General features: G+C 38.7%; 1 protein-coding gene across 8 annotated transcripts in view; it reads right to left on the bottom strand.

The window, feature by feature from the left end:
- The window catches only part of ETV1 (ETS variant transcription factor 1), an 86,602-nt gene that overhangs the window by 23,968 nt on the left and 35,171 nt on the right, over positions 1–27,463 (bottom strand). For all 8 annotated transcript variants that reach the window (XM_070424369.1, XM_070424366.1, XM_070424365.1 and 5 more), the window contains 3 exons: positions 19,093–19,222; positions 16,307–16,495; positions 11,515–11,762 (listed from right to left, as the gene is read on the bottom strand). In XM_070424369.1, the coding sequence (XP_070280470.1) occupies positions 11,515–11,762; positions 16,307–16,495; positions 19,093–19,222 (567 nt within the window). The remainder of the gene's footprint in view (positions 1–11,514; positions 11,763–16,306; positions 16,496–19,092; positions 19,223–27,463) is intronic.

Here is a 27,463-nt window from a genome sequence, read left to right on the forward strand (position 1 = left end):
TATTACATGTCTGGTTTTGCTTGAGAAATAAAACAAGTGTGACACCAAAAATGTCTAATTTTATGAGGCCTATGTGTTGTCAGTCACAAACACATTATGTGAATATAATAGTTTATCTCACGGGCAGAAGCCAAAAAGTTGGAGTGGGCTGAAATCTCAAGAGAGTGATGAATATAGTATTACCTCATTCACACTTAGATGAGATGGTTCTCATTAGGATTTTCAGTAAACTGTGAATATAGATATGTAAAATCTGGAGAGATATCACTTCCACCACAGCTCACATGTACTGACTCTACCATTGATAGACCAGAGGACAGGAAGAGAACTACAATAGTCTATGTATGCCTCGCATAGCTTTTGCAAAATCTAAAAAAAGAAAAAGGAATGCATCTGCAATTCAGATGCTTTTAAAACTTCAAGATTACCTAACGTGAAATAAGTGTAGAATTTTATTTACAAAACTGCAAGTTTTTGTAAGGATCTGGGTTCTTATCCAAATAATGACCAGATTCAAGTAAGATTAGTTTATATGATCTAATAGGCTCACAGTTTTACAAGTTTGACATGCTTGTGAAGGTTTTATTAAGTTAGAGTTAAAAATAAAGTTGAAGTGGTAGGAAACATAAGCACAACTGTTATGCTGACTATTTATTAGATATTGGTGTACTCTGAGAATTAACATGAGTTTCAAATAAAATATAAGGAAAGATGCTATGAGCTGCCAAAATAGGCCACAAAAAAAAAAATTAAAGAGAAGGAAGTTTTAATGTTGAGCTTTAATACTAAATTGTTCACTTTCTAGAATCTACATGATTTGAGACAACTATATCATGGATTGCTCTGTCTTCTCACTCATCTCTCCTTGGATCATCACAATATTCTACTTGCTTCCTACATGAATAATACCAGCAAGAAGTTCAGTAGTAGTACAAGATCTTGTTTGCCTTGCACAATGATTGTTCTTACGTTAAGAATATGTCTCTTATTTTGCCTTATCTCCTTTAGTCCCCCACCCCCAAACGTGTTTGTAAATATTAGTTGTAAGAATGGCATCTTATTTAAGGACTAGCAATCTGAGGATATCTCTAGAAATCGAAATAAATCATAACAGAAATCCTTTATTATTGCCTCTATCCCTAACACTATATTAGTAACTTTACAAACATATTTAATCATATTTAAGTCATAGTTAATCCTTACAGAAACAGAAAAGTAGGAGAATTACTTGGCCCTTTTCATAAATAAGGACACTGAGGACAAAAGAGGTAACAAAACATGCCCACTATGACCCAGGAAACAGACGGCAGGCCCATTCTGTTATTGCCCAGTATAATATTGCCAGTGTCATTCAAAGTGGGTGGTTTTATTTTTTAATGCTAAGAATAACAAAAACATGTGGATAAGGCAGTATAATGGTGCCAGCCCACTGAATGGAGCATTCAGAGATACTTTCCCAAATTTGAGAGAACAAGAGAATAGTAAATAAATCACAATAATACATGCTTGTCAGTCTTTCGGTTTTGTTTTGTTTTTCACGTGTGTGTGTGTGTGTGTGTGTGTGTGTGTGTGTGTATAGTTTTCCAGAATTAGAAACATTTAACTGGAAAATTCACATACACGCAAACAACACATGATAAAAACAATATCTATTTAACAAAAATTGCTTGAAAAAGGTTTAAGTTTTTCATATGTAAGGTTAAAGTATGTTATTAAATAAAGTCTCCCTTTTTCTCTAAACTATTAAGTAGTTAACTCAAGTAGAGAAATAGTTTAAGTGTAGAAAATTCTATAACAATTTTCTAAATCTGAAATATATCCTTTTAAAAAATAAATAATATTTATCTCTCCACTCCTGTTCACATTCAACACACACACACACACACACACACACACACACACAGGAAAAGATCCAAATACGCACCCTTAAACTGTTTTATTTCATTTCAAATCTTACTTGCACATATGAAAACAGTTGTATGCGCATTTGATCCATGAGCAATAAACAGTTCTGGGCCTAAGCATCCGAGTCGTTTTCTTTAAAAAGAAACTAAAATTCTCACACTATAAAGTACACTCCCTTCCCCCTTCTAATTCCCTTTTTTTCAAGCCAGTACAACTCACAAGCAGATTAGCCCCCCTTCCCCCTTTCCTGCCTGTAAAATCCAAGTTAGACAAACACTGGGCGGCTGAAATGACATATTTGAATGGAATTCAGACCCACCAGTTCCTGTTTATGTTTCTGATTTGAGAATGTTGTCTTCTCATTCACTATACATTAGGAACCCTGCAAGGCCATAAATAGTGTCGGGTTACATGCAGGCAGGGCCAATGAGCATTAATCATTACTTCCAGTCAACTGGCAAAAGCAGCAGCTGACGGAACACTACACCCTTCAGCTCTGTATAAATGAACATTCCAGAGAAAGAGAGTGAGTGAGTGTGTGTTTCCTTTCAGTCTCCATTTTATGAATGAAACTCCAGGCTCTATAGAGTCCATTCATGTAAGAGAAATGCTTACAGGGCTCTGCCCCTAGGGATCAATCCGTCATGGGTAAAACTGATGTGATTGGTTTAAGACAGCCCTCAGCCTTCCATTACTGACTTAAATGCAGTCCCTGTCCATTTGACCTGTGTTAATGCATAAAGAGTAAATCCAGACCGTAGTCTCAATTCTCAAATCAAATCACTAGCCAATGCCACTTACTGTAACTGTAGATTTAGAGCATATTTAAGTATTTCTTAGAAAAAAAAACTGATATAGTAGACCAGAGTACTGTTTGGGGATATTTGCTATTTTAACTCAAAAAAAAAGAATAAGGAAAACCCGTCTGAGATAGGCTGAGCAAAAAAAAACAAAAGTTAAATTGTAAGGCCAATCCATGGCCTCTATTACCATAATAAAATCAATTAGGAATACATCACTATCACTTTTTACAATTGAAGCACCTAAAAATCAGAGATTAAGTGATCTGCTAGTCCACAATCACTGGCTGAGTAAAAGAAAATTATCTTTAGATGTTAGAGAAATAGATAAGATGTTAACATTTTCTGAAGGATCAATTCCTTTAAATTCCCAAGTGATCTTCCACTTGGCTTTCTTGAAGCAACAGTTGTAAAGTTAGAAGAGAGAAAAATGAGCTGCCATGTTTCAGGAGAAAATGTGTCCATAAGCAAATGACGCTTAGTAATTTAATGAAACGAGGCCAGGGCTCAGCACTTGAGAATGCTATATACCAGGTACAAAGAGCCACAGTTCACGGAAACATAACCATGACTGTCTCAGAAATTACTAATATCTAGAGTTTTGAGGAGTGAAAAATGCTATTTCTGAGCAATTATGAGAATGATTTGTGGAGAGTGATATAATAAGTGTTATCAGCCATCTGTAACTTGATCCTTGACTACAGAGGAAAGAAAAGACTTCTCTTCCAGTGACCTGAAGCCTTATGGGAAAACAGATGCAGTAAAAATCCCAGTGTATATCTCTGTCTACACTGTTTCTCATGGGATCTTTACCATGCCCACAGCAAAAGGAATGAAGAGAAACATGAAAAATGCCTGGGTTTTTGGTTTTAAACCTGTGAAGGATTGTCTACAATGGTGTTATGGCAATTTAACCTTTTCTTCCAGTTTCTAATATCTGGTAAATAAAATGGCAGAGCATAAAGTTACCATCATATTTTGCTTTTGTTCAAAGTTAAAACGTTTGACCCAGCCAGGTGGGGAGATGGTAAGGAATCCAAGACTCTAGTATCCAGAGAAGATATGGAACTGAGCAAGACCACTGAAGAGTGAACATATATTGGATTAGTAATTCCCAAATGCTATTCCTTTCTCAAGGCTTAAGAAAAACTTCAGTATTCTTTTAGGGGTTCCTTTTGTAAGGCAGTTCGAAGACATGTAGTAAAAAATGATAAGGCAGAATGTTTTCAAATATAATATTTCATATTTTTAAAATTATTATGTTCAATTATTGGGGCCTTCCATTTTGAAATGTATAAGCTGTTAGTTATTACAGACCTCACATTAAAAATAAATATCAGTAGCCTCTACTTCTACTCCCTTTGTTCCATCTGGCTTTAATTAGCATTTTTTAACAGTTGCCTTTTGTAATCACTGCATTCCTTGTGCTTCTTGAACAGTATTTTTGGTTGATTATGCATGTATAACTCAATTGTTCAGAAAGGATGTAAGAAAATATATTAGAAAATATATATAATTTACCTACAATATATCTCTTCATAAATTAATAAGTAGAAATCATTTTTAAACATAATATACCCCGATGACAGAATTTCTGAGCTATTACATAGTAATAGTAACTAACTATCATAATAGTTTAGAGATTAACTACTGGGTGATTTCAACCTTCTGAATTTTGTTGTATGTTTTAATTTTGTGCAAGCTGAGTCAGCTGCATGAGGCCCTAATAAATCATCCCCAAACACATAAAGCACTACTTATTCATATTCCTGTGTGGCTAATTCCTATGTGAATAATCATGTTCTTCTTGCTCTGTCATCCACTGATCACATCCTAAAACTTTCACTTTAAAACCATATTATAAACCCTATAAGGAGAATCCCAGGCAATGCTTACTAGAAGCAACATTAGAAATTACTTCCTGGCGCTCCCTACTATATGCCTAAGGTGAGGAACTTACAAAAAGTTCCTCTCTTGCCATTCTAGAAAGCCACGGCTATGTAACTCTCTTGACTAAAGTGCCAGCTTGGGCCTATGTGAGTACCGGATACAGTAGTGAAGAATAAATTAATTTAAAAATGGAGGATAGGAAAGGCCCATCTTATTCTTCCAATTGTAAAAATTTCTTCCTTTTCTTTTATATACTGCAGTCCCTCTTAAGCTTTCTGGTGAAAAAATGGACTTGCTGACAAATGTTTGAAAATGACTGCTCCAGTTTAAATTTTAAGCCATCAAACTTAAAGACTGAAGTCCCATAGAAGGCTCAGACAAACTCAAAGTTCATTTCATCACAGAATTTTAGGGCTGGATGCCATTAATTTGCCACTTTTCCTTCCAATTATTAATTCGGACTTTTCCAGAAGAACTATTGGGAAAAGTCACTTCCTTAACAATCTCACCTCTTATGCAGATTTTTTTTAAAAAAAAGAAATAGAATGTATTCTAAGCCTAAATATCATCTGAGGTCCTATATTTTCTTATCTCACATCAGTGAACACCTAACAGGATAAATTTGAGGAATACTAATGTGAAATATACACCTCCAGATTAGAAAAAGCATACCTCTGGTCATAATACAAACACTTGTATTTCCCTGAATAATGTAGAGCTTTTAAACCTCATAGAAACGTATTTAGTCCAAAAATTAGAGAAAAGGATCAATGATATATGTGGCTAATTATGGATTAAAGTGTTTATTTTGCACAATTACCTAGAAAGATACACTGTTGAACGTGCACTGAACTAAGAAGAAAACATTGGTTCTAATTTTGGCTGCTTCAGAAATCATCTGGGTAACTGACCAGTGACCTCGGATGAGCCTTGGACAGATGACAGGTTCAACTGGGACGTGGCGAAGGAATCTGAATGAGGTGATCTCCAAGAGCTCATAAGTGTAAATATTTATAATTCTATGAAACAGCTACTTGTGTCAATTTCCAAGTCTAAAATTGTGCTGACAACATTTGCCATCACATAAATGTTACAGGCCTTCAAATTGAAAGAAGACCTCATCAGTACCAGCAGGAGTGGCTCAGAAAGCACACTTTAAAAAAATACAAAAAACATTTTCTTCTGGAAAAATATGTCAACTTTTTTCCCCACACCCTCCACTTTATCCTCCTCCCCTAGAGCTCAAGCTACGTCCTTTCCTGTACCTTCTCATTTCAGCCACTTTCTTCATGTCCCTGAAAGTTCTCCTTCCTTATCTTCAACCCCAGCTCTTACATTATAACTCTAATCAGTTAGAAAGATGCCACCCCTTAAAAGTACTACCCTAGGCTAATAAAAGAATAAGAAATGAAACAAAAACCCAAACAATCAACTAAAACAACTCTAACAAAATGTTGTGATGAAATATCTAAAATATCTGTCTCAGTGGGTATTCGAACCAGCAAAGCCTCATAGATAAGCATGAAAATGGGAAAATAACTCTGATTCTATGAAAATGGGTACTGCATAAGCCACGCCAAATGAGGCACTCAGTATATATTCCACTATTTGGCTATAGAGGAAGAAAGAGAAAATCATGTATGATTCAGAAAAAACCAACCAACCAACCAACCGACCAACCAACCAACCAACCATAAGCTTGTATATTGCTTTGTGCAGCACCATTCAAATAGAGATTATGAGAAGGAAAACAATAATAGATGTAATCGGACTACTTAGAATTTAATATAATATAATCATGATTACATTGTACTGGTTCACCAAATTGGCCCTAAATATCAATTGCTTATCCCCTCAGTGTCTTCTGCTCCAAGCTTTTCTCTTTTCTCCTGAATAAAAATTTCTACTCTACTATTGTGCATTTTTTAGCTTAAATACTCTGCCGTTGAAATTGCGCTCCTGTAATTACAATTATAACTAATAGACCTTCCATTTCCCATGTCATAATTAATGTCAGGCTTTATTAGAAGTATAATCATGCAGCCTTTTCACTTGTAAAGCTTACTTTATATTCACAACATTTACGTTATTTTGAATTAAGCAATAAAGAGTTCTAGAGGCCTTCTGAAAAGATATCCTTTGATCACCTACCCTGAGTAAATTGACTATGAAACATTTTTTACATTGTTTGTAAATCACATAAAATATTTTCTAATGTGTATGTGTTCACCATCAGTAAGTGGACCAAGAAATCAATAGTTCAGGGATAAATACGTTAGATTTCCTATAAAGGTCATTTAATGTGTTCTCTGCAAGGACAGAAGAACTACTGACAACAAAACAAATATCTGGACATCATACTTATTGACTGTAATGTATGAAATATACAGATGTGTCAACTTACTTGCAGCAATTCCATAGCCAGTGGAATACTTTGATGCCCACTGATTAATTTTTCATCGGCTCTGGTTACACTGCTGCTACAGTTCTTTTTAGAGCATATCCAGAAGATAAACCCTTGCTAGTCAATGCTTCAAGCCAAACACAACTGTATCCTATTGGCAATGTTGCAATTAGAATTTAAAGGTGTTGTAGCTTAGCAATTGGAAATGTAACTTAGAGGGGAGAAAGTAACATAAATTAACTGCTTCTCAAATATTAAACAGATATTTTACCTGTAATTTACTAGGTGTATGGTCTACTTACAAGAGATACCCTAGGTATCTTTAAAATAGGATACTGTTATGGACTGAATTATTGTGTCCTCCACAATCCTATCTAATAAAAGAGAAACATGGTAATTAGCTGTACATCCGCTACCCTTCCTATTGGCTAATCAGTGAGATATGCAAATTAACTGCCAACCAAGATGGCGGCCGGCAGCCATGTACTGAAGCGAACAGGAGGCTTGCTTGCTTCAGTGATGGAGGAAGCCAGGTTCCCCACCTGCCTTGCCGGCCTCTCAGCTGCAACTCTAAGCAACTATGTTGCAAATATAGAAGCTAAACAAAACCCAAGAAACCTGCTTTATTCCGCCGGGCTTCAGCCAGCCGGACCGCAACATTGTTTCAAATACAGAAGGTAAACAAAGGCCAGAAACCTGCTTTCAGCAGCTGAGGCCTCAGAGCTGGAGCCAAGCCTCAGAGCTAAAGCTGGCCCAGAATAAAAAAAAGAAAAAAAGGAGCGGTTGGGAGCTTCAGTCATCCGCCAGCCTGAAAACGGCCCTCAGCCCCTCACCCAGACTGGCCAGGCACCCCAGTGGGGACCCCCACCCTGAAGGGGGTGTGACCAGCTGCAAACACCCATCATCCTCTCATCCAGGCTGACCAGGCACCCCAGTGGGGACCCCGACCCTGAAGGGGGTGTGACCAGCTGCAAACAGCCATCATCCCCTCATCCAGGCTGGCCAGGCACCCCAGTGGGGACCCCGACCCTGATCCAGGACACCCTTCAGGGCAAACCAGCCGGCCCCAACCCGTGCACCAGGCCTCTATCCTATATAGTAAAAGGGTGATATGCCTCCCAGCACCGGGATCAGCAGAGCAGCGAAGCCTCCCGGCACCAGGATCAGCGTGACAGGGGGCAGTGACCAAGACCCCTGATCGCCCTGCGGCTCTGTGTGTGACAGGGGGCGGGGCCACAACCTCCCTATCTGCCCTACTCTGTTCATGACAGGGGAAGGCGCCCCAACCCCCTAATCAGCCCTGCTCTGTGCCTGATAGGGGGGAGCTCCCCAAACCCCTGATCACCCTGCGGCTCTGTGTGTGACAAGGTGCGGCACCCCAACCCCCCCATGGGCCTGCTCTGTGTGTGATGGGGTAGAGCCATAACCTCCCTATTGGCTCTGCCGTGAGTGTGACAGTGGCGGCGCCCCAACCCCCTGATCAGCCCTGCTCTGTATGTGACGGGGGCGGTGCCCCAACTCCCCTATTGGTCCTACTCTGTGAGTGACAGGGGAGAGCTCCTCAACCCCCTGATCGGCTCTGCTCTGTGCATGACAGGGGGCAGCGCCCCAACCCCCTGATTGGCCCTGCTTTGTGCGTGACAGGGGGTGGTGCCGCAACCTCCCTATCGACCCTGCCTTGAGTGTGACAGGGGGCGGTGCCCCAACCCCCCAATCGGCCCTACCCTGAGTGTGACTAGGGGTGGCATTGCAACCTCCCGATCCGCCCTGCTCTGTGCATGACCAGGGGCTGCACCTAGGGATTGGGCCTGCCCTCTGCCACCCGGGAGCGGGCCTAAGCCAGCAAGTCGTTATCTCCCGAGGGGCCCCAGACTGTGAGAGGGCACAGGCCGGGCTGAGGGACCCCCTCTCTCCCCCGAGTGCACAAATTTTTGTGCATCGGGCCTCTAGTCCATTATAAAAGCCATAGTGCCCCATGGGTAGTATTTTGAGGTGTGGCCAACGGAAGGTAATTAGTTACATTAGCTCTTCAGGTAGGTGCCCATGGTGGGACTGGTGTTCTTACAAGAAGAGGAAGAGAGACCAGCGCTCACTCACTGTCTCTCTTCGCCATGTGAGGACACAGTGAGAAAGCGGCCATCTGCAAGCCAGGAAGAGGGCCCTCACCAGGAACCAAATCTGCTGGCATCTTGACCTTGCACTTCCCAGCCTGCAGAACTGTGAGAAATAGATGTCTGTTGTTTAAGCTTCCCAGTTGATGGCATTTTATTTAGTATAACAATCTGAGCTAAGGCATGGACTATGCTTTTTAGATTATAAGTGACTAAATCTGTGCTTTGAGAGTCAGACAGTGACTAACTCTGAAGTTCATATTATGTATGGCCCATAAGTAATGCAATTAAATCTTATAGTACCAGCTCCTATTTTTGCCCTCTTTGGATTATTTAAATTATTTCCTTGTTTGGTTCACATCTTCTCAACACCATGTTACATATACTATATATAACCTCCACAAAATCAAGAAAATTGTTTCAGTGTTAACCTTGCTAGGATTATACAAAAAAACAACAACACCACAATCTATAACACACAAAGAAACTTTTCAATGTTATGCTCTACAGTGCTTTTGAACCATTTATTTGAGCTATTTTATATGATTTCCAAGTAAAATTTCTGGAAACCATGGTGAATTCAAAAACTATGCAGCAAATTAAAATGTCATTTGGAATAAAGATAACATCAGTTAACAGGATTTGAAATTTACAGAGAAAAATGAATCCTATCTGTAATAAAGTCCATTGTATCGCAGAGTTCTTAATTATGGACATAAAGCATGGACAAATAAGAAAGGTTCTAAACTGAACACATTATGGTACATTTCGGGATATTCTCCAAATTATAAGGTCTGGGCAAGAATTCAAATAAAAGCCTTCCCACCATATGTTTAATTTTTTAAAATAACTGAACCAAATAAACTGATAAGTAATTAAGCGTATTTATCTCCTCTCATTCCTTGAAAATATATGGCCATTACAACCTGGAAAGCTAGGTTAAAACTGAAACTTGGGAAAATGTCTAAGATTAGCCCTAGAATAGGATGATTTGGAGCCAGCTTCCAGTCTTCAGACCCCCAACTCACCCCACTTCTTGCTTCTCTTCCTATTCCTCAAGCCCACATTTTGCAAAAAACACCATGGGGCCTCACATGTAAACATAAGGGCTAACCCAAGCTCCATCTTCATCCCCCTACAAACAGCTGTCTTTTGGCCACCTCCTTAGACTCAGGGCTACACACAGGAGCACTGTGCTCTGCTTTCAGAAAACTAGGCCTGGGAGGGCTGATGGGCAGAGAATTCATGGGTCTTAGGTAGCTGGTGCACTGCCGGGAAATGGAGGCATGGCCTCTGAGTGGGCAGTTCCTCTTGTTAAGTTTCTTTTTGAGTTTCTTGCTCAATGAGGAATGGTGGCCAGAGGCCAGGGGGAGATTCTCAGTTATAGGGCTCCTTCTTGCCAAGCTTTTAGGGTAGTTTATAACAAAGCAAGTGGTGTTATGCAAGTTGGAAACTCAAGACTCAGACACAATGTTCTTTCCTTGAACAGAACTGAGAAAAACTCAGCAATTATTCCTAGAGAAGCAATCGTTCCTTCATAAAGAACCTCCATAATTTAGCATCCTAACAAAAGAAAATTATTTTGTTTTCAAACATTTCCAAGTCCACAACCATCTAATGACCACGTTTCAATGTTAATAATATCTTGCAAATTCATATAAGCAAAGGCCTTTATTTTATACGTTTTTAAAAAAGTTCCTGGGATGTCTGAAAAGCAGATGTCCTGATTTCGAGGAGAAACTACACACAAATGAGTTAAGTAATTCTTCTAAAGTCTCAAGGTCAAATTTAGTGGTTAACATCTGCAAAAGATTTAAAAGCTCCTTATTTTTAGGAAAACCCCTTCCCTAGCTTGATATACTACTTTGTAGGGTCTTTCTGCTTCAGGAAGACTAAAGCTAAACTCTATGAGTAAATCAGAAATCTGTATTTCTGTATTCCTCTCCTAGCATGTAAGAATCTTTCATTCTGGACCCTTGGAATCTTGCCACCAATAAAGGAAAAAAAACAAACAAAAAGCTATAAGCAATAAGTGACCCAGTGCAAAACATTACTCTCGGTAAACACTGTTAACTAGATAGTGCTTTAGTAGCAAACAGAAAAGAAGCCCAGAATCCAGAAAAGAATTACAAGGTTACTTACTCTCTTGAGCTGAGAATGTGTCTAATTTTACAAATTGTACTCTTCTTCGTACTGGTTTCACATCTAGACACTATTTCAACCATCAGTTCATGACAAAATGGTTTGATAGCCCCATCCTTCACATATAAAGATTCAAAGAAGTGGTAAAATCAGGAAGATCCCACCCAGAATAGTCAGGAGCCACCCAGTCTGATGCCAACACTACTCCAAGGAGCAAGCCAGTGAAAATATGTCTTAAATGTAACGTAAAACATGGGCCTACCTGAATCATATGCGAAATCTCTGGGTTCCTGTTTAATCATCAGAGGTGGGGGGAAGCTTTGGCTGGGCGCGCCACCAACCATGGTGTTGTGTTCATACACTGGGTCGTGGTACTCCTGCTTAAAGCCTTGAGGTGGGAAGGGGATGTTGGGCTCAGACATCTGCCGTTGGTACATAGGACGTCCTTCCCTTGGCATTGTTGGCAAAGGAGGAAAGGAATTACAGGGTTCAGAAAGCTGGCGGCGAAACCTGGGAAATCAGAGAGCATGTTTCAAATAAAACAATAAGAAGAAATACTCTTTAAAATATTGCACAATTTTTTAACTGTATAATGAACATGATACCAACTGATCCAAGGCTTAGATGTTTAATAATTACTTCATTTCTCTTTCCTGGGTCAGTAGCACTGTGCTTTTTAATCTTAATATGTCAGGTGTTCCCCTTCTAATTAGTCACTAGCAGCATCATTTTGGTACAATACAATACGTTAAAGGTGTGCTTTGAGTAGGTCTAGGAGAACAGTGTATTACTTTGAGAAAATACATACCCTTAGAGTAAAAATACCCAATCCTAAATCAATTGGATCATTTACCAAATTTTCATATTAAGAGGGCCTCAAATAATTATATACTAGGGAAAAAACAGGAAAATTTTAAAGAATCTGATCTCAAACTACCTCCTCTACCTTTTAATTCTGTTACCTAACTAATCCACAAACAAACAAAAGCAACCAAATAAAAAGCTACCTACTGGGTTTCCTTCCTCCTCCCTCAGTTACTGAGGAAGCAAAAGAGGAATGACTGTCTTCTCAAGTGGGCAGGGCTCTTAAATCTTCAACTATGTCCTAAAGAACACTATATCTACTGGTAAATAAAACTAGACCATGTAGAGACTAAACCAAGCTTATTTTTAAAAGACCATCTCTTTACTATCAAACAGTAACACAACACATTGGCTTCTAATAACTTCTAATGAAATCTCAAGTTGATCAAGATAAGCATACAATATACAGCAGAGCTCCAAAGACAGAAATAGCGTGGTGCATTGCATAGTTTGAGGACCGGTTGTGCTGTTAGACCCTGAAGAAGTTTGGAGGTCTTAGAAGGAGGCTGAGAGTGAGTCTCCACTCCTTCCTGCTTGGTAAACTCTATAACGATTGGCTAATCTTGTGCTCGGTCAGTTCCGTGTATCTCATCCATAATATCATTGACCCACCACAAAGATGTGGATTAATTAAAGATTTAAAAGTGCTCTAAAAATGCCCAGGAGTGCTTAAAAATAACCTACCCAACATTACTATGAGCAAATAGAAGCCTATTAAATAACTCCCTTCTTCCCCCCTCACTCCACTAAAAGCATTTTAGAGACTTTAATTTGGAAAGTTAACATTTAATTTTGGTAACGTTAAATGAAAATAAGGTAAAAGCTAAAGAATTACAAAGCAGTTGCTTTAGCATTTCTAAGAAGCCTGAACCCTGGTAAGTACCAGAATCCCACCTACACCTACAGAAAATAAACTGAGAAACTCCGATATTGCAAAAACCATGAGGCTGACTGGCAATGCACTCATTTCCCTTTCCTTGCTTATTTCATTAGTCAAAAAAAAAAAGAAGAAAGAAAAGAAAAGAAACAGAAATTATCATTAAGAACTGTCAAGAAGTGAATCAGAAAATTGTAACTTGAAGTTAAAATAAGAACCCAGCTCACCCGGGAAGCCTTGAAAGGAAGTTAATAACACTTGTGCTAAAAGCTTTGTAAGGAATCAAGCCATTTATTTTTGGGAATGAACCTGATTCCCAGGTTCATTCCGAGGACCACGTCTTCTATCACACACATGCTTCATAGGGAGCTAGCTACCAGTTAGTGGTGCCTGGGGATGCAAAGGAGCCACATGCTAACTGACTAGCTCAGGGAAGGTCTGCATGCAGGTCGTGCAAACTCAGAGCCCTAAAGGGTGGCCTGGAAAGAAAACTTTTTAAACTAAAAGCAGTTTATGGTGGGTAGTCATGTCATAAGTCGGTATCTTCCCTGACAAAAGTCAATCTTTACCTTAACTAAGCCTGTCTATTGTCTTTTGCATATATGATAACATTCCTTGGGAATGTCAGGGTAACTCTCCTTTTCCAGACCCCTCAGGGCACAACCAATACACCAGGGCCAAGACCATAAATTATCTTTGTTTTATCATGTTCATTGTTGACTTAACTATTCTGTACCCATCTATGTAAAAGATGTATTGTCTATCATTTTACTTTTCATCCAATTCCACTCTCCCCCTCTGCGTTGCTTCCTCCCACCTCCCTGGTCTATCACCAGTGGATTTGACATAACTCACTTGCATCATCTTTTTTGATTGCAATGTAAAAAATAAGGTGTAAAACTGCCACTCTCCAAGCATGATCTCAGAGATTTCACTTCCTGGCAATTGTGGACAGTTTGGCTCAAACTCACAAAAACCCTTCACAGGTTCGAATGTTTCTTACGTTGACATGGCATTCTTATGAGCAGCTGACCTACTATAAAGAGAAGGTGACAAGAAGCTTCTGGAAGAGTGTTAACAGGTAAGGGCAACATGGTGAGGAACTCTTGGATAAAGGAAAACAGTCTATAACGGGTGGGAAAGAGCGAGAAGAGAGACCAGGCTCCTTCGCAGCGGGTTCAGAAAAAAGAGCCAAAGGGCTGACCTGAAGAGCCGAATGAGCCATGCAAAGAACGCGGGGGGCAGCCGAGAGTGAGGCGAGGTGCCCAGGCTGGAGGGGGCTATTTGGGGAAAGGATCTGTTCCCAGAGAAAAGTTGCCATTTATAACTGAGGGACTGTCATTTGTTGGCTCGAGCCCTCCAAGAAATCCTCCTCAGAAACATACGGCTTCAGAGATTTTCCTGGGATTGGCCAGCTGGTACTGTCCTCAAAACACGATGGGGGGCAGTGGGAAAAGACCCTGAGCTTCCCTCTGGTAGTTCCGGACCGGCTGTTCTCAGTCTCAGGTATTTGACTTCAAGTAGAGAAACTCAAATGGATTTGGCTAAAGCATTTCAAGTTAGGTCACCTGAAAACAGGCACACTGCTTGTTCACCAGTCACCTTCCATAGAAATAGCTTTTCTGCACAAAGAGCCAACTCTACAACCTAGAATTCTGGCACTCGTTTGGAGCGCGAGAGACTCAGGTATGAAGAATTCTGGGAAGACATCAGAAGTGGACAAAATACAACTGGCTTCTTTTTCCCTCTTAGCCCTGCACAATGTGCATCTGTTTAATGGCCCACCCTGCAGTGGGATTTCTTTCATCTGTATTTACGCAACTGTTTACACAGATGCACATACCACTGCGCTCTGACGAGGTCTCAAGTCTATCGGGTGAGAAGGCAAAGATCACCGGGAGCATTTGGTAACTAAAGCAAGAGAGGGCTGCGTGATGGAAACAAAGGTAGAAACGATGCGGCTTAGTTTCGCATTGGAAAGAATGCTTTCATCTTAGCCCTTCACACCAACAGAGTGTGACTGAATGTGAGACTGAGTTGGTTTAAATAACCTAGAAAAAGCAGATCTGAGTATTCCCTTCTTTTCAGCGCGTTGCACATCTGCTGATACAGAGGATGACTTTGGCTGAGTTATTTTCCTAATGGTGTCAGAGCCTTTTTGTCCTGGCTTATTATTACATTTTCAGAAATTCTGTAAGTCAATTGTTAAAGACAGCCATTATGAAGTAAATGATGTAAATTTATATTTTTTAAAAAATTACATTACAAACAAAAGCTATTAATTAATATTCAAACCTCATCACTCCCTAATTAAAAGTATTACTATTAATTTTGTTCTTGAGGTTATGACTAGAGTATCTATATAGTAGAAATACTATAAAATGGAGTGCTACTGCGCCTCTCTTTCCAATTCTACAGTCAAGGTTATCACATTGATAGCTTGCAGTCAGCCATGGGGGAATATTTGTATCAACTGCCTACAAATCAGGTCTTTTGGGTTTTCTCCCATAGAGCCTGTTGTTCAATATTTACTAGCATACCACTGGCTCTAAACAAGTACAAGGTAGAAGGGGAAGGAAAAATGAGGTACATAATCAACCTGTGTTTTAAGTTGTATTAAGACCTTTAAAAGTCTCCTAACATTTTATTCAAATGTAAATTGACTCATCTCTAGGAGCCAGGAATAATCTGCCATAGCATTCTTCCGAGTTCCATGCTCTGGTCCTTGCTTTCTCCTTTCTAAGTAATAATAATTTGACCTCTATCTCTTTAACTTTACATTCTCAGTGTCCAGGGTCTTGTGTCTACTGGCATTAAATATTCATAACATGGAAAGTATGGAAAATGATTTAATCAAATAAGTTCTGCTCTGCAAAACTGTGTACAGCTACGCTATCCAAACTAAGGTAAAGAACCTAATTCCATAAGCCACCTACTAAAATTAGTCTCCTAACTTTATAGAACAAGTACACACATATGCTCATAAAAAAAAAATGCCATGATCTGATTTAAAGTGTAAGTGAAGCAATTTAATTCAGGCAAAGCAAAGGGGAGGTGTTCAAATGTCAGTACATAGATTAATTTTCCATTTTAGCAACAAATTTAAATATTTATAAAAGGACTCTTTATAAGTGACCTTCTTCACAAATTATTTATAACTATAGAGAGGCAAGCTCTTTCTAAAAATATTTTGCCCAGATGCGCACAATTAATATGTTCACCCTAAATCTACTATAGGTCTTAGGAATTGGTAACAGAGGCTCTTCCACGAATACTAAAAACAATTTTGACAAAAACAGTGTTTGCAATATACCTGTGATCCATGGGGTATCTGCTGTCTTGCATGGACTGTGATGGAGGGAGGTGAGCTGGGAAGGCGTGGTCAGGTTTCGGAGTGTGAGTTGAGTTTGGAGATGCATGATGTAGTGGGGACACTGGAGTGCTGGATGGGGTCGGGGGGTTGGAGGGCCTCATTCCCACTTGTGGCTTCTGATCATAGGCACTACCCAAGGCATAAGAAAAAAAAAGAGAGAATATTTGTTTCTTTGGAGAAATTTTTAAAAAAATTCTAACCTAAGGAAACAACAAAACGTTTTAGGCGTAAGTCATAAAGGAGTTAGTATTTCATGTCTTTTGGTGTTTGTAATTCTAGAACATGTAATCTTCAAAACTGGAACACACTTTAACAGAAAACAGAATAAGTAATAAATTGGTAACAGCATACATATAAAATGTATATGTTTAATATATATACAAACAACTTAATATGAGGAAAAGCACTATCTATGAAAGCAGTGGCATAATTTCCATCTATTCTTGATATGTCTCTTGGAGCAAGTTTCATAGATCTTTTCTACTTCATTAAATTACCCTGATATTATAATTCTTCTATATTACATTAGATTTCAGAACAAGAACATCAGTTTAATAAGATGGAGACCATACCTGGCTTGACTTTATTTGTGGTAGAATTTTAAGAAGGCAATGCTTTGGCTTATTTTCATTTTTTATATAAAATAAATGATGCTTGCTATTAACTTCCTCATATGGGATAATAAAGATTAATGGAGCAAATTAAAATCTCTCTGATATATTTAAACTTTCTTAGAGTATAAAAACAAAATGACGTTCTTAGGAATAACATTCTATTGTCATAATCTAACTTCTAAACACTTGCAAAGGAATAAAATGAGTAAGCTTGTTTATGAATTTCAGTTGATTTTCCTATGTATGCCTTTAAAGGATATGATCTAACTAATGTTTGTTATCTAAAAAATATTTTACTAAAAACAAATTTTACTTATATTTCCAAATTAAGAAGATATTTCCAGGTTAAAATACTGTATTTCCTTGTAACAAAAAGAATTTATCAATACATATTTTTATTTTAAAACAAAAACATTTCTTTTAGCATTGATTTATGAAATAATTTGTTCTGTTGCTTCATCTATACAAGAGAATTACATCCAAATGTAAAAATACTTTTCAGAAGCGAAGTAGTATATGCTGTTTAAGTCTGTACATGCCTTAAAGTACAGCTAATGGTACTCATTATGTTCGGTTCTACTTGTTTTCTTTACCAATATTTCTAAATGGGAATCTACTTTTATAAAATGGTTCACCTAAATCTTTCCCATGTAAAAAGAAAAAATGATATATCCTTTGTTCTAGGATATTACTTTTCCCCCCATGAAATGTTATATTTACAGTTTGTATATAGAAGGAAGTACCAGAATTTAATCCATAGATCCCTGTGGGAATTATTGGTCCCCAGGAAGAACCTCAAAATAGTCAGGCAATTCCTCTACTGCTGATTTATGGATATTAGATATACCATATTAAGCAGTGGTTATTTCATAGACACACTTCTGATCAATGCTGAAATTCAATGACAATTCTATATCTTTTTGGCTCATTAATTAAACATTCTTCAATATGTTAAATAATTATTCTGTGATTACATAACACTCTTGAAAAAATATAAACACGAGAAACGCTATAAAATGAAACTTGGATCAATATTGTTTTATCTAAACTGAGTATGCTTTAATAGTTAGCTTCAACAGGACATCTTTTTTATAACAGCTTTGTAGTTTTAATTGAACTGGTTCATAATTTCAGGCTCTGGTAACTCTCCTAGAAAAGCAGATATAAAAGACAAGTTTGAGTGTGCAAGCATAAATAGTAATAGAATATGTAAGCATTGGTCAGCTGCTGAGCGATTACACAAATCTAAGTTTCTTGAATCTTATATATCCTGGTATAGAGTCTAAGTAGTAAACATATAAGAAAATGTAAGATCCATTTAGATCATAACGTATTATGAACTTGAATCAACCTAACTTATAAAACTGCAAATATTTATAATCATTTTTTTAAGTTTCCAGCCTAACTCCTTTTAAGAACCAAGTTTCTACTATAATTGAGAGTAATAATACTCAATACACAGAGCCAACTTCTTCCTTATGCAATTAGAGGCCAATATGAAAAGTAGCAGAATGCAATTTACTGTGAAGGGTTTTTAATGAACATGTATGTTATCAAATTTTCTAACAAATGAACAATGTACTTTTATTGCTCCACCCTTTATTATCAACAGAAGGAACAACTGGCTTTTTAATAGATAATAGCCTCTGCTAAGCCTTATAAAATTCTAACTTTATTACAATTGTCCATAAACACATCTTATAGATCATCTGCAAAGCCTGTCAGATAACTAATGTACTGCTGAGACATGCCAAATGTTTCTTTTTTTTTCTACAAACTCTATCTAAAGTGCATAATGCACTCATTCTAATAACAACTTTCAATAGCTGCTTAGGCCAAGTAAGACCCTCTTTTCCCACCCAGGATACATCACTGAGTAGGAAAAGCAACCAATAATGTGGATGAAAATTATTGCTTTAAAATTATTCTAAAAGTGTGTGACTGGATGGTAAATGTTTTTTTTGTTTGGCGTTCTTCTAAACACATTACCTAATTAGCTTGCTATATGCTGACGAGATGACTCATAAAAGTTGACTTGAGATTTTATATTAGGTTCTGGGCTTTTTGTTTCGCTAAGAACCACCATCCTATATGTACACCTGATTGCTTTACCTGACACTGTACAGGCACTTTTCTCCATAGCTGAATTTAAAGGGGTGTTCTTGACTGCAGGCTGAGCCGAGTTCTGAACATGGACTGTGGGGTTCTTTCTTGATTTTCAGTGGTAGGCCATGAAAAGCCACTAGAAAACAAAACAAAACAAAAATACAAAAATGAAATGCAGTTAAGAATTAAGTGTATTAACCTGCTCTACTTCTCTTGGTTAAAATGTCACTAACATTACATATTAACTGCCCTAGAAAAGAAAAATCACATTTCATTAATTTTACCGAAGAAGATTCTGGAGAATCTCTGTATCCTCCTTTTCTGTTTATTGTCTAACAAAATCCATGCTTGAACTCTCCTCACTTTAAGGGAATCACTTGTAATTTGCTTAGCTGATATTAATTTAAAAAGCTCTGCTTTCAGAAAGTATGTTTTGAAAACAGTTCAGGAAGGTTTCCAAGGATTAAAACAGAAAAAAAAAATAGGAAGGAATTAACTGAAGACTGGAACATAAAAAATACAAAAGAATTAACTGAAGACTGAAACATAATTTTAAGCATTATTGAAAGGAAAATAGCTCAAATCCATCATTAGTAATGGTTTAGTAGAATGGCAACTATGAGAAAGAAAATTTAGGTGCAGGTCCACTGGAAATGGGTGATAATTGGGGCAAAAATCTCCACATCTTTGAAGGGAATGCTCATCTGTAAAATAGAGATAAAGTGTCTGCCTATCTACTTACCAGAATTGTGAGGATGACATATGAAAAATATGTGACAGTTATTTGTCATTTGTAATCCACCATAAAACAATTATTCCCTATCACGTTTTCTCTTTCTTCATATGACAACATATGGCGATACTTATATTCATTGTTTTATACAAATACAAAGATCACATAAAATATGAAGGCTAGCAGACATGTATATTTGAAGGAAACCATAGCTTTAAAAACAATTCTTAACACTACATATTTTTTATTCTTTTATATGAAATATTAAAATTACCTATGAGAGATCCTGTCAGACAACTGAAGTTTTACTATACATGGAAAATTGGTAAAAAGAGAAAAAATAGACATGAGAACGGAAAGGGCACCTGTTACAGTGCTGGAAGTATTTTATATCTTGCTCTGTATGGTGCTTATTTGATAATATACATCTGCAAAATTACAATAAATGCATATCTCAACAAAAATCTTAAAAATGTGAGGGGAGTTAAGCAATGCTATACAAATGAAGCTATTTCAATGCACCTGGCTTCCTGTTTCAGCAGACACCTGAGAATGTGCTTCAATGAACAGGATAAATAATTCCTGATGAGGAAGGTGAGGAATGACAAGTTTGGGGCACCATCAGGAGTGGTTGCTAGCATGACAGTAGCCTCCTATCAAAATGCCCAATAGTATCAAACTAGAAGCATCTTGGTGATGATCATCCCACTGTCTTGTCTTGAGCTCTAGGGCTTTCAGAAGCTTTCAGGCACCTCCTGAATTGACTTTAGAAGAAAGGATATAAGGATTCCCCTCCCGCCCCCTCCCACCCCCCTCCGCCACCACCAAGTGCTCTCAGAGGCAAGTTGATACATACACTCAGAATCCCAAATCTGGCCAACAATCTAATTACCCAGGTAACACACACAAAAAACAAATAACGCAAAACAAAGATTTCCAGACTCCATATTATAGGTTGAATTGTATTCCCCTAAAAATTCATATACTGAAGTCCTAACCCTAGTACCTCACCTGTGCCCTTATTCGGTAGATAAATGAAGATGAGGTCATTAGGGTGAGATCTAATCCAATACGATCAATGTCCTTACAAGAAGGGGGAATTAGGATACAGACACACACACAGGAGGACACCATATGAAGATGAAGGCAGAGTTCAGAGATTGATGCTTCTCCAAGCCAAGGAATGCCAAGAGATTGCCAGCAAACCACCACAAGCTAGGAGAAAGGTCCAGAATAGACTCTCTCACAGCACCCAGGACCCTGCCCACACCTCCACCTCAGACTTCTCGCCTCTAGAACTCTGAAACAATACACGGGCGTTGTTTGAGCCACCCAGTTGATGGTAGTTTGTTATGGCAGCCCTAGCAAACTAATGTACCATTCCCAGAAGTTCTGATTCACCGAGGCTGGGATATATATCAGGCTTCTGTATGTTACAAAATTTCTAGGCGATTGTCATAACTGGGTTAATTTCAAACCCGCTGTGATACTCGACACCACCTGGATCCAGTGTGAGCGGCACTGAAATGGGTCCAGTACTTGAAAAGACTTAAACAAAAACAAAAACAATGTCTTCCTTTTCGTTAGATGCCAACACTCAAGAATTCTCACAGGTTCTCTCCTTCCGGAACTTGAGGGTTTCCCTACCCTCTGGATAACACATTCAATGTGTGTGGGCCTCTTAATCATTGTGGGCTCTTGGAACTGTGATTCTATTTTTCTAATCGTAAGCCAAAGAAGTAATCCAATGAATTTGAGTTGGCTAGGATTTTTTTTTTTAATTGCTGCGTGTGAGAAAAACAAAGAGAAGCCACCCTAAAGAACTTCAACATTTTACACAAGGACCACACGCTACTTTACTGTCCTCATTGTCACTTTCCTGCTCCCTGGAGAGTCTATATCACAAAAGTGACTTATTTATTCTTAAATAAGCGTAGTATAGAGACTCCCACGAAAGGCGGCCGAGCTGAGCGTGTGTTGGGTATTGCATCACGGGACTGAGAGCCTGAGCGTCTGCTAACAGGCAGTTTTCCAGCTCACTGGCACGGGCACAAGGCAAAGCAGCACATTCATTTTGTGCAATTTGCTTTACCTTCCCACATGGAGTTGGTGCATGTAAAAGGCTGTTAAGTACTAAATTATTCCTTATCAAATCACCATCATCTGGAGTCATGATCAACACTAATTAAATTAACTTGCGCTGAACACGGCTCCAGCCTGCTGCCGAGGCTGCTAGACATTTCATTTCGCTTACTGTACCGTCCGTGCTGGGTCTGGAACACAGAGCTCCCGGCATCTGCATTGTTTGTAGTCTTAATTAAAGTGAATCTTTCCTCCTTCAAGTGTATCAAATCAAGGGAGTTAACTCCTTCATTTCATTTATAAAGAAGTGACGGTTCAAAGGGATGTTCCATTACGTCTGGATCCCTGACTTCAGACTGTTCAGATCATTTATCTAGGCAGCCTTCCTCAGGCATCCCTCAAACATGTTTCCAAGCAAACTTGAATGACCCACAACTCCTCTGGCCAGTAAGATCTTTACGAGAAAGAAGCAGAAAGAGCACTGGAGAGCTGCCTCTTGCATTTCCCTTTGATGGCTGCTGGACCTTTAAAACCACATCTTAAGGCTGACTAGTGATGACTGTGTTCTCCTAATGGTTAAATCTAAGAGCGCCAGAATACCAGGGCTTTTAAAAATGCACTTCCAAAATAAACTTAACCACTTCTTAATTCAAAACATTTACTTGGGGTTATGGTATTCATCGCAAACTGTTTGTTAAATCAGTAACTGTTTCGGTTTTAGATTTGTGAACTATGAGGCATCATCTTGCTCCCATTTATTTCCGCTGACATTTTAGGACGGAGGCACAATCCTGTCCTCATTCCCCTGGAGCAGAGACATGCCCTGCGCTTTCCAAGCGCAATAATGCTGGTATAGGACCACATCTTTGGTTGCGGGTAGACAGATATTAAATCACATTTAAACACCTAAAAAGACAGATGAAGATCATGTATTTTTAAATTTGCACATAGCAAAATAATTTCCTAAACAAACATGGCGCAAGAGCATTTTTTCGTACCATTACCATTAGAATGAAAACAGACCATGTTTGTTATAGCTGACTGGTTCATGTTTAGCCCAAAGACTAAACAATGAAATCTATGAATCAAATTTTGGTTTATATTTCTTACTGTATTTTTTTTTTTTTTTTAGAGAGAGAGAGAGAGAGGAAGGGAGAGGGACAGAGAGAGAAACATCAATGATAGAGAAACATCATCGATTGGCTGCCTCCTACACGCCCCCTACTGGGAATCGAACCTGCAACCTGGGCATGGGCCCTGACGTGGAATCAACCCCATGACCTCTTGGTTCCTGGGGTCTATGCTCAACCACTAGGCAACACCGGCTCGGCTCAGTTTATATTTCTATAGTGAAGATGATGGATGTCTTGTAAATTTAAGGAAGATAGTATGTCTAACTATGGGTGTTGACTTAATGAATTGTGGTTGAGTTTGGAACTGTGATAGAAAGCAGTGGCTATAATGCTTTAAAAAGAAAAAAAAACCCTCAAATTTACATAGTATTATAACATTTTCAATCATCATTACCTATTGCATTTTATTCTCATCATTTAAAACAAGGATATTTATTTTCATCTCCTCATTTTGCAAATATCATTAAAGCATTAAGAAACTAAGCTTCATGTCAAACCAAAGACCTAGAACTTACAATAGGTTAAGAATTAAGAGCTCTGAGCTTTTGGCTGCAACTCTTGAACCCTTAGCATATAATTCAAATAAACAACCTTATGATTTATTTCTTGCATGAACACCACTATAACATTATATCAGAGGTTTCTTTATCCATCCTTTTCTTCATTAATCCATGCATTTGCTATGGCCCAGATACTGTGCCAGGTGCTAGAGGGGGCGGGGAGTGAATATGGAACTACAGAGAGAACATGTAAAGATATAGTCTTACCATCAAGAGCTCACAGAAGTTCAGAGTTTTACTTAGGTTTTTTTTAAAAAGAGGTTTCCTCTAATAAACATAGAGGCAAGTCTTCTTTAAGTTTGATTAATTTTTATGTATGAATGCATATTTCTGTATACACGACCTTAATAATACATCCTTGGCACCTGTATCTAAATGCAAACAACTTCGCAGAGCATTTGTTCTTGCTTTTAGGCATTCTGCCTTCTTTCAATTTGTCACTGTGACCAACAACATTTAAAAATTCACACCAGACAGATTCCACTGAAGGAAATTTGTGGCTATCCAGCATCTACAGCCTCCTCTGGACTCTGGTACCTAAATGTCACAAGTGAGGGCCCCTTTCTACATGTGGACAGTGAATGTAAATACAATGATAAGTTGTCTTAGGGCTGACCTTTCACTCTGCTTTCAACTCATCATAAAATTGAAATAGAGTAGCAATCTCTGTGAGTATAAAACAATTATCCAGGGATGAGAAACATACCACGTTTTTAATTGCCTCTCTAAACAGAACCAGGTCTCTGAATCAAATCTGTAGGTTTTGTATGTTTTTTAAAGTAAAACTAGCTAGGAATACAGAACCTTGCTGGCAGTCTCCTGATTTTGACGTTGAGATGTCTGGTCTGCTTAAAAATTCTGTTTTAGAATAGTCTACTGTACAAGGTTCTAGAACGGAGGTTGGCAAATTACAGCTCAGGGCCAAATCCGGCTTCCCACCCCTCTTGGTAAATGAAGTTTTATTGGAACACTGCCCACCCATTTGTTTGAGGATAGTCTTGGGGCTCTTTGAGTATCGATGGAGGATATGTGACAGAAACTCTGTGCCAGCAATGCCTAAAATACTTATTATCTGACCCTTTGCCCAAGAAACTTTGCTGATCCTTATAGGTTGTGGTCTAGAATGAAAAAGGAGGAAAAAAACACTGAAGTGGAGGCATGGTACAGTGACATCTGCTAGTGACAGGGCACAGCTACATTCACTAACAAAGGCCATTTAATTGTGCTTTATTAACTCTTTATTCTGACTCTCAAAAGCTAGTGTGTGGCCTTGTGTAGCCAGTTTACGAGGATATACACAAAAAAGATGATGAGAAACATACACAATATTGAGGCTCTAAAATATTACAAGTGTATGTGCTTTGAGGAATTTCGAGGCATGTACTTAGAACATGGTTATGTATAATGTGGAGAATTTTTTACACTTGTCTGCAAACTATAACTAAGAAAGTCAAAACAAATCATTCTGTGGACACTGAAGTGCTTATAAAAAATTTTTCTCTTGGCTAAAGCAGTGAATTTTTTTAAAAAAAATCTCTGTAAAAAGATATAAAAGTAAATGGTATACATAAATTAGATTATTTAAGACCAGATACAAGCATGGCATGAAAAATGCATGCAGCCTTCCATGTAAATATATGTTGTCAGGAATACACTCTCTAGATGAAAGGCACTCACTTTACGTTAATATCACTTCCATTTCAGGTGATAAATGGAGAGCCATGACCTCAATTAGTACTCAGTCAAATTCCAGAAGCAAAGGGGAAGGCTTGTTTACAAATAAGGACAATCGTGTCACATCCTCTTCCAAGACACACAAAAAGCAGCCCGCACGGCTGCTGCCTCTATCAGAGCCGCTCACAGGTCCTTTCCCAGTACATTTACCTCTTCCAAGCCTCCCCACCCCCGCTGCACACACACCACATGCACACACCCAACATCCATTACTAAAGGGCCTAATCTCAGCCATCAGCAGAGTGCCTTTATGGGGCCATTAAACCATTTCTCTTGTTTACAGTGCCTGAAGAAAGATGTGAATTATGTCTGTGACAAAACAAGCGATAACATTTCTAAACTGCTATCAAAATGCAAACTGAAACACATGGAAGGCCAGAGACCCTGATTCAAGTTTTCGCGATTTCCCATTATTTGAAGCATCTGGAAATACATTCGCCTATACTATTTCCGAGACAAATGTAGACCCTAGCACCGCAAGTCGATACTTATTTTTTTCCTTAAATAATATTATGCAAGTAGGGCATTTAGAATATAATCATGTTTTTAAGGGACTATTATCAGTTGGGATGAATACCATGCCTGGTTTGCCCTTTGATGTTATGCTGGCAACACATAATAGGCAGTCATCGCAAAGGCTGAGTAAGGGAGACTGAATTTTTGCATTGAAGAGGACATTAGAAATGAACAAGTTTTAGGGGCTGAGTTAGGTACTCAGAAACCTTTGTACTAAAGGAGTTAAAAGTGAAAGCCTGAAGGCTAAAAAGATAGAAAGGAAGAGCTACTTTTATCAGAAGGGAGTCATCGACCCACCCCTATACCTTGCTCCCGAAAGTAAACACTCAGCATCTGTAAGGAACTTCCTGGGCTGTTTAGAAACCAAAACCGAGTGTTGGAGAAATCATGCATTTCTCAGAAGAGGATACCATTTTTTTTTTTTTTTCTGATGCCAAATTCCTATCAGTAATAGCAGATGCACACTCTATACGGGGACTCCTGAACAGTCTTGCCAGGGGCATGCCTGAATGAAGGCGGCGGTGGGGAGGAGGGAGCTTGAAAAAGTCCCAGAGGTGAGCCCACGCGGCACAGCCCCATTCAGGACCAGGTGTCCCCAGACTGGGATGCCAGAGTGAAGGACACACTGAAATCAGAAGCCAGGACTCCTTACAGTCCACAGAGTCAAGCCTTCTGATTAAGTTACAGCCTCACAAGACAGTTATTTCTTAAAAGTACATGTAATAATTCAACTTTCTCTACACTGCAAAGGACCATGATGCCCCCTTAATAGGGCAGAATGGACCAGGAAGACAAAGGTTGGGCCTTTCTTCTCTTTAAAAATAGTGGTGATAACAACAGTTTGCCAATGTCTCTGATTGGTTCACAGTGTGGTTTGAAATTATTGGTTCAAATGGTTTTAATTAGTTATGATGATTTAACAATCAGCTCTGAAACACTTTTCTGGTTTTAAAAAATCTAAACTTCCGGTTTCTCTAGAAAAATGCAGCAGCACTGCGTCCATTTTCCAGACTGAAAAGCAAGGCAGCGGTTGGCTGAGCCCAGTCCATGATCAGCTACCTCTTTGGTCAGGGCCTGTGTTTTCCTGTTTGCCATAGCCTCCACCATCCCCAGTTCATGCCTCATTATCTCCTGCAATAAATTCACTTCTCTCGTGTATGTGCTTGGGATGAGTGTTAACTCCTCATCTAACACAGCTAAGAAATCATTAGGAGTGTGTTTCCACATGTGAACATGCATGTTTGCAGTAGGGGGTATGTACACGCACACACATACAATCTCTAGTCAGCAAAAATAAATGTTACCAAACTCACATTACACTGTGGTTCAGATACTCGAGTACTCATTCTTGGGCAACAAGGCATAGTGGCAAAGCTGGCAGGCACTTAGATCAGCCTGGTTTCTCATCTTTCTACTGCCACTCACCAGCTGTAAGACTGGGCGAGCCACTCAACCTCTCTCTGCGTTTCCGTTTCATCTATAAACTGAGGTTGATAACAGCTCCTGCCTCCTGAAAGGATTAAATGAGACACTATTGTGTGGTATGTAGTAAGTGCTCATAAATGTAGCTCTTGGTTACCACTCAAACCCAGAATCTTCAGGCTTTACAGCTAAAGAGA

This window comes from Myotis yumanensis, unplaced genomic scaffold (assembly GCF_028538775.1).
Source record: "Myotis yumanensis isolate MYYU_CA2020_CCGP unplaced genomic scaffold, mMyoYum1.0.hap1 SCAF_9, whole genome shotgun sequence".
NCBI classification, from domain to species: domain Eukaryota; kingdom Metazoa; phylum Chordata; class Mammalia; order Chiroptera; family Vespertilionidae; genus Myotis; species Myotis yumanensis.